This window comes from Limulus polyphemus, unplaced genomic scaffold (assembly GCF_000517525.1).
Source record: "Limulus polyphemus unplaced genomic scaffold, Limulus_polyphemus-2.1.2 Scaffold3, whole genome shotgun sequence".
NCBI classification, from domain to species: Eukaryota; Metazoa; Arthropoda; class Merostomata; order Xiphosura; family Limulidae; genus Limulus; species Limulus polyphemus.
In genome coordinates, this window is record NW_013665613.1 from 2355281 (window position 1) to 2364488 (window position 9208).

At 32.2% G+C, this 9208-nt stretch overlaps 1 protein-coding gene across 2 annotated transcripts in view; it reads left to right on the plus strand.

Annotated features, from left to right (window-relative positions):
- Nucleotides 1–1018: 1018 nt before the first annotated feature.
- Nucleotides 1019–9208, plus strand: part of LOC106469739 (Down syndrome cell adhesion molecule-like protein 1 homolog) — a 127635-nt gene continuing 119445 nt past the window's right edge. For both annotated transcript variants that reach the window (XM_022399900.1, XM_022399950.1), the window contains exon 1: nt 1019–1263. In XM_022399900.1, coding sequence (XP_022255608.1) covers nt 1206–1263 — 58 coding nt within the window. In that variant the 5' untranslated portion in view covers nt 1019–1205. The remainder of the gene's footprint in view (nt 1264–9208) is intronic.

The window sequence follows — 9208 nt, forward strand, 5'->3', positions numbered from 1 at the left end:
GTTGTTATTTCTATAGACACAACCTACGTAAATTGTTCTACAACTCTAGTTGCTATTCCCGTAGACACAGCCTATGTAAATTGTCCAACAACTCTAGTTGTTATTTCTATAGACACAACCTACGTAAATTGTTCTACAACTCTAGTTGTTATTCCCGTAGACACAGCCTACGTAAATTGTCCAACAACTCTAGTTGTTATTTCCATGGACACAGCCTATGTAAATTGGCCAACAATTCTAGTTGTTATTTCCATGGACACAGCATACGTAAACTGTCCAACAGTTCTAGTTGTTATTCCCGTAGACACAGCCTATGTAAATTGTCCAACAGTTCTAGTTGTTATTCCCGTAGACACAACCTACGTAAATTGTCCAACAACTCTAGTTGTTATTTCCATGGACACAGCCTACGTAAATTGTCCAACAACTCTAGTTGTTATTTCCATGGACACAGCCTATGTAAATTGTCCAACAACTAAGCAAGGGTATTACTAGTTGTGTTTTGTTTATCAGTGAATAGGTTTTGGGGAAGAAAATCTCAAATCTGATGGTCAAAACAGAGAAATATATCACAAAAATTCTACATAAACGACAAGAAAAAAATTATTTATGACTTTTCAATGGCCACACAGCTTGCCTTTAGTCCATGGTACAGAACGTTTTCATCTTTCCTGATGAAGATGAGCCATCCGAATAGAAATATTCTCTTCCTTTTATATTTGTTAGTGTGTTGTATTTCGCTAAGTATTTAGTTACTACCAACTGTTGACATCTAATTATATTGAAAATACGTGAACCTAAAAGCGCATTAATTTTTTTCATTCCTTTGTTGGTACTGACATTATGAATTAATTCCTTTCAGTTCATTCTGATACTTTCACATTACATTAATCACAAGATCTTCTGCTTATAAATATTTTATATTTTATTATATATTTAGCTTATATTAAGTTCGAGTATTTTGCCGCTGGTAAAGAGAGCCAGCTTGTAACGCGTGTATCCTCGTTACCTCGACCAGAATGAGTGAGCCTGCCGAATGAAACAGACTCTTGAGGACTTCCTTCTTTCATCGTACATATTGGGTTCCTGCTCCGGAGAAAACTACCTGAAGAGAAACAGCTCTGGCCCTCGATAACCTATACATCAGAACATCTTACACATATTTATCGAATTGTGTGCAAATTCATACTAACAACTTTTAAACAATGATGTCTTTTCAAACTGTTTGGACCGTTGTTTGCATTGGATTATTAACTCTTAAAGGTAAGAATAATTAGGAATTTATATGATCGTATGCTTATTATTTAGTAGTTTTATTTGTCTTCTAAAATTACTTTATAATTTCTTTTTTAGGTAAAATATAAGAAAGTACTTAATACTCCAACCTTATATTAAAAATATATATCCTGAAATTCATAACCTTTTATTTTCCTACATTTGTGTCTCAGTAACTTTCAGGTCCCTTAATGTTGATATTATACTACTAATATCATAAAGTATCGGGAAAACAAATTATCGCTAAATAAAAAAAGTTATGTAGGTGTGGCTACTGGACTTGAAAAAAATGATCCAAACAAGATAGGGATGAAAGTGGACATATCACTTGATACGGCTAATGATCACATAGCAGACTAAGTCGTCTCAATTTTACATGGAGAATAAAATCCTTAAATTACTGGCTTCCACACTAGCAAAACAAATAGAACTAGAATTTCCAGTCGTAAAATGTTACTCTATTGTAAAATACTCATAAAAGTAGTATTCTAAGGTTAACTAATAGAAAGGTATAATGATGAAAGCTGATATTCTATTCAAACACCAAGCTATCGATAGAGAAAGTGGAAAAGCCAGTAATGTAGGATTTTATTCTCCAGGTAAAGTGGAGACGGCTTAGTCTGCTATGTGATCATTAGCCGGATCAAGTGATATGTCCACTTCTATCCCTATCTTGTTTGGTCCTTTTTTCAAGTTCAGTAGCCAGCCCTACATAGCTTTTGTATTTAGCGATAATTTGTTTTCCTAATATTTGTTTGTTTACTTTTTTATAAGATTCTATTATTGTCTGATAATTCCTATTTCAATTTTACCCTATACTTAAGCTTTTTAAAATAATACGGATTTCTGTAAAGCGAGCTTCAAGGGATACTAATATCGTTTACACTAAAATTACGCTTTTTTCTTTTCTTTTTAAATATTGCATCGAATAATAATAAAATAGGTAGCTAAAGATCGTGAAGATTGTTGTGTTCTATCATATGATAATAAATTTATAGTTACTGCTAGAACTAGGTATGCGTTATGCCTGTTGAAGAAAGATGATTACAAACGAAAATAAGAAATCTCGGTTTTGGTTGTTCGCCCGTTTTCAACTTTAAAACGCTCTGGATATCTGAAAAGCGGCATATACACCAGAGATAGAGCGACTATGCCAGGTAGCTCTTCATATTTAGCTACTGATGATCTCTAGAGAAGACAATCCCGATGACTAGCGCACTCTCCGATACTACAATCGGCCCGGCATGGCCAGGTGGTTAGGGCGCTCGACTTGTAATGTGATGGTCGCGGGTTCGAATCCCCGTCACACCAAACATGCTCGCCCTTTCAGCCGTGGGGGCGTTATAATGTGACGGTCAGTCTCACTATTCGTTGGTAAAAAGAGTAGCCCAAGAGTTGGCAGTGGGTGGTGATGACTAACTGCCTTTCCTCTAGTCTTACACTGCTAAATTAGGGACGGCTAGCTCAGATAGCCCTCGTGTAGCTTTGCGCGAGATTCAAAACAGACAAAGAGATACTACAATCATTCTTGTATCTATACATATATCCTTATTCTCAGTCATAACAGATGCTTTGATAAATAGATACATAAATTAAAAAAATATCTAAAATCTCGAATTATCTACCTTTTTATGGTTCACTATTCCAGGTCTTTGTCTTAATTTTTTCATTAATTTCTATTGACCTTTTTTGCTAAAAACAAAAGTTGAAAATTAAGCTACAAAGTGAGTAGCTGATTAACAAGGACACTTATATAACGAATGACAATTGCATCTATAATTGTTAGTTTATAACGGAAATTTGAAAGATATATATTATATTAATTTAAATATCTTTTCATTTAATTTGTTCTATACAGGTTTAATGTTTTCTAGAAAAAGGTCATTCTTATATAGCATTCAAACGTTCTAAGTTTATCTATAAAACTTTCTTTAAATTATTTTAAAATCATGAAAACATTTGCATGAGAATCGCACCTTATAATATAATAAAAACGTTCTCCATAAGTAAAACTACTAGTCAGGTTGCAAATGTTACGATAAAGCTTATCATTATCACAAAATATATGTAAAAACAGTTTTAAAATGTATTTAGCTAAATTCTATACAAGTGGTATTAAAATATCGTTTATATTGTAGCCACAGTATTAATACATTGAGTTTTGGAAGTTTCATCTCGCCTTGCACTGGCTTATACAATTTTTACTTTTCTTTTAGTAAATAGCTCAAAATTTGTTAGACAGGTTTGTTTCAGTTGAAAAGTTCTCATATTGTAATGTGGGTAATACTATAAAAGTATAAAAGTTTCGAAACAAGCTAAGCGTTGTCCTTTTAAACGTTCTTCACTACAACTGTATGTATATATATATATGTTCAGTTCATTAAGCCTGATGACGACTCTTGATGCGAGTCAAAAGCTAGCTCCAATAAGATAATTTGGATTGCGTATATGAATATGATGAGAACCCGTTTTTTTAATAATTTTCTTTCTAGATTGATCTGACATTTAGTAAAATTAATCGTGGCATATATATACATATATTATCCTTTAATTTTGCAACCAAAATATAGCTGTTACTTGAAACAGAAATAACTAGAAACTACAACGATCAGTTCAACTGAAAATTTTCAATGAAAAGATAGTTTCTTTGTAATTTTTTTAATAAGTTTTATATATACCAATATAAATTTTATGTAATAATCCGTGATAAAAAGATACACACTCCATTTGTGTTATTGTAATATGATGTATTCATGAACATGCATTGCAGGTAGATGTGAGCGAACGAAATCACACACTAAGATGTGGTTTTCTCTTTTCAGAACTACATTTTCTAACAGTTTTATGCTCTTAAACGCCATAATGCTTTACAGTAAAGATCATTGTATTATTTTATTTTTGTTTGGTATTTACCAACCAATAGGGAGTTGAAACATACTTGATATTTAAGCCAAGTCTGCCTTCTCCATTCATATTGACATTGCACATGATAGAAATACTTCTGAAGAACAATAATACTAACCACACGTGAAGTTCTTGATAGTTAGTATACAAGTAAGGACCTAATTAGACTGTTTGATCTTTGAATTTCGCGCAAAGCTACTCGAGGGCTATCTGCGCTAACAGTCTCTAATTTAAAAGTAATAGACTAGATGGAAGGTAGCTAGTCAACACCACCCACCGCCAGCTCTTGGAATATTCATTTTCCAAAGAAAAAATGGAATTAACAGTCATTTTCCAACTTTCCCACAACTGAAAGGACGAGCATATGCGGTAAAAGTATTTGAACTCGCGACCCGCAGATTGCAGGTCGAGCTCCCTAACGACCAGGCCATGCCAGCCCCTAATATGACTGAATAGGCGTTTTGCAATAACCTTATTCGTAACATTACATTTATAAATATAATCTTATATCAAAGTATATATTTTTAAACAAACCTGTTTTCGGTCTAGCATAATAAAGAACTGCCCATACACTTGAAAGAAACTTTTTCAAAAATTACTACAGCCTAATTATACAGTCAGAACATTTTCCTTGATGTACATAAACCGAGTTTTCACAGCACTTAGAAAAAACGTTAAAATCTTGCATATCTTTTATTTACATGTACATCTGTTTACCCTTTCTTTTGTTTGGTCGGTTCAGAATTTCACGCAAAACTACATAGAATTTACTCAGACTCAGCCGTCACTAATTTTGAATTGACAGACTAGAGGGATGGCAGCTACTGAGCAGCATCAACCTCCAACACTTGAGCTATTCTTGTCATATCAAAGGGTGGGATTTGCCAGCCATTCTTATAGCAAGCCCACGTCCCCAAAGTGCGGCATGCGTTTTAAGGCAACGGTTTGTGAAGAATGAAGCTTCGGGTTCACAGTCTAGACAGATAATCACTTGTAACTCCCAATCAATCACTTTTCGAAGCTATCTTGTTCAGATAGTTTGGTTCACCTGGCTATAGAGTAGATTGAAATATAAAATACTATTTGCTCATATTGTATTCAAAATGACATACCTTGACAAGCTGACAACTGTAATTTCGGAATATGTATATAAAGAAAACCTATACCAAGCTATCGCCCTCCTTAAAGACATAAAAGTCATTTGATAACATTCTGTATTATCGACTTAGTTGGGCTCATGGAAGGTGATCTAGCTCAAAACTATAGTTCGCAGCTGGTTATAGTATGTAATTTGTTATCCAATATGAGCAAAATGGAGCTTGAAGAGTTTCACATTTCCAACGTGTTTACATATCACGTGAGCCAACACGTCTACAGTATGAGATGGCTAATGATTTGCTTTTAAATTGCTTAGTTTGCAACTCATCTGCGACAGATAATGATATCGGTTTGTAACATATTGTTATAGTTCTGGAAAAGACTCAAAATGGTTTGATACAATAAAATTACACTGGGAATATTTATTCATTTGGACGAAGTGTTCACTCTTTCCCCATTTAAGGTATGATAAGTTTATCACAGTTTGAGATGCAATGGCGTCACTAGTTGGTTGGGAATATTTAGGAAGTAAAAGGTAGTCGCATTTTATTACTTTGACTTCATCACAATATTAAGTAAAAATAAAACAAACGAGGGTCTTAGTCTCATATCTAATTTAATCTCTTGTAAAAGTTCAAATTGTCTATTTCAATCTGGTATTATTAACCTGTTGCTTTTGAAACCACGGATTACTTATATTTTATCTAAAACAACAGCTACCATCGAACGGTTGCATTTATGTTGATAATTTCAAATGTTGGGTGTTCTGATACAAAGTAAACATATTTTTAATCATAAACCGTAAGTTCGACAAAATAATACCCTTCATCTAATCATCCTTCTTAGTCTTATTTACTTGTTGATACTTATTTACGTTAAGGAAACGACATTTTGTTCATTACAATAAAAAGGTTTTACTATACTGAATTCTTGAACTTAAGTACATATAAAAAACACACATCAACTCGAAGAAAATTATTCTTTGTTATAGTTTAATCAGTTTTGTCCTCTAAGTCGTAATAGATAACGTTGCAATTACGATAGTAATTCTTGCCAAGCCTTGCCAATAAGTAATTAAACACCCACTCCAGAGATAACACCGCTATACTAAGCAAAGGTGTAACAAAAGCACAAGGCTGTTATGAGTATTTATTATATCTGCTCTTTTCAATACTTCAAGCAAAAACTTTCCATCGTCAAACTACGTAACCTCAAAAATTATGGTTAATTCCAGCAATCCTTTTATTCATGTCATGACTGAATGATGTGGTCTTCTCATAGCCATTCCTGTATTTATACATCAGGGTTATTCGTATATGATGTAATGTACGTTTGTAGATTTGTATTCTAGGAAGTGTATATTTTAATACTAGAGCCAAATTAGATTAGAATTAATCATCTAAACCATTTGAAGCTTTATATTGTCAATTACGGTTTGTGTTTTAGTGGAACGCTCCAGAAAAAGTTGTAAAGCGAAACGTTGAGTGTCTAATTATATAAAAAACAACAATTTGTTATAAGGTCGTTTATTTCTAGTTTTAAAATGTCTTTTATACACCAATATACACTACAGAAATGAAATAATTAGGTGTTTTTGTGGCTTATTGGTAGCTATGCATACGCTGTTTTAATTCACTTTTTTGCTCTTAAATTCTCCGAAATTAATGTTCACATTTTCCTTGTGGACTAGCCTTTTAGTAACCTTTTTGGCAGTCTGATTCTAATAGTTATAGTCCTTTAATGTTAAGTGTTATTTTTTTCAATTTAAGTTGTTGTTGTTTTTGTCATAAATATTAGAATTCCATTTGTTTCATGCTCACTTTCAGCTGTTTCCATTTTAATGTGCTTTAAAATTCCTTTCTACTATTATATTCACTTTTTACCTTGTATTTCTATTTTTTTCTGTATTCCTTACAGATAGACTTATATGACAAATTTACATTTCTTAATCTGAGGGTAGTAAAAATTTGTTTCAATTATCATTTGTTCCTTTATTTTTTATCTGTGCTTCCACCATTTTGTTTTTAAAGCCATTTCATTTTTTTAATTTCGTATCCCTATGATTTTTGTAATATTTTTTTCCTTTTTAACTCACTCCTTTATTTTTGTTTGATTACTAGCGTTTGCTTTTAAAAGGTTTTCTTTGTTTTTATAGTGTTTTATTTTCTCCTATTCTGTTCCTTACACATTTTTTCTCGTAAGTGTTTAAACTGCGATTTGCAAAACTTAAACTGTTCATTTTAATCCCTTTTTCTCTTTAATATTTATAACAAATTACTTATCATATTTTGTCTGTTACTCATTCTATGTTATTTATTTCTTTGTGTGTTTAGCCTTCACACGTTTATCTAATCGCTTCTCTCAAGTGCCGTTTTTCTTCTCCGTTTTTACATCTGCTTTAGTTATTCTACACATACGACCAATCCTGAAATTCATAGCTCAAAACATAGGGTCAGAGTAAGCAATATCAAAGCCATCAAAGGGCTAGAAAGCTAAAACTTCAATAAAGACTCTGCACAAAACGGAAACTGTACATATTGGGTAGGTGCCATGCGGAAGTCGAGGGTGATTTACAGGCTTTACATTCGACGAATTTCACTGAACGCCTTAACTTTTTTATGTCTTTTTATAGCCAGTATTTCACCCGCTTTCCTGTTCTTTTACGACATAAACTATACATGTTTCAATAAATTCTTCGGGCGAATAAAGAAACCAACAGAAATAAACTGTTTGTGGAACTACCTATATATTTCAGGAAAAAAACAGTTGGATTTCTGCTACAAATATTAAGAGCCTTGATCTCATATTAGGTCCTATACTTTTGGATACACAAAAATGCTAAACCAATAGATGTAATTTATAAATATAAGTGAAATAATACTTATTTATCATTTAGAAGAATTGTTTTTCTATTTTGTTTACTCAAAATCATTTTCAAACATTATAATTTCTAACTTTTATATACAAAAACATGAATAATTCTATATATATATCGCAAAAGACACCACTTTTTATACAATGGTATAAAAAAAATGCTGAAAAAAGATTAAATAATTCAGATGTTCACAAAACAATTCAAATCTCCACGCTAAAATATTCCTATATTGTAACCATCAGTTTATCAAATTATGATAATATTACGTTTTGTAAATATTCAGACATATATATTTTAAAATAGCACATCTAATGTAAAGTTGATATGCTCATCTGAATCAGTATGTGTTGATTTTGAATTATTGCTTTAAGAATGATATAAACAGCTGACTCGAATGTTTCTAATGTCTCTCTAGGCGCTTTGTTCTCTAGTCCTTGGGCCAGGCGTGATCTTGGTTTAGCATACTTGTACTGTGAATCCGAGGACTCATGATTTGCAACCCGCTACTGTTCTGTACTATGAGGCTTTGTGTGTGCGAATGTATGAAATCCAGTAAAACTCGTATTTTTAGATTAGATAATGATTTTTTTCAAAGTTAACATCATTAAAAATTCCAGACAAAATAAGGATTGGTTTTCTATTTAAGACCACACAGATACTAAAAACTTTTCTTTTAAAGATATAGATAGGAATAATTTTATAGATTATCGTGTGTAACTAGGGGTAATTGAATACTCTCAACTAAAACTATCTCTTACATTTTGCAAAGTTTGACAATGTGTTTGTCAGAATGTCGTTGATATTTTCGCGAATAACACCACTTTATTGTATTTAATCAGTCTTTATTCAAGAAGAATATCATGCAGTACGAAAAATGCGGACATCTTCACACGTATTCAAAAATATTCTAATCTTTATAAATAAGAACGTAAGAAAAGCATATTTAATTAGCTATACTCATTTTCGACTTAAGTTTTAATTTTGGTCTAAGTACTTAGCTTACACTATTGGAATATTTTATTTCTTCGTTTGTTGAATTGCACGCAAAACTACTCG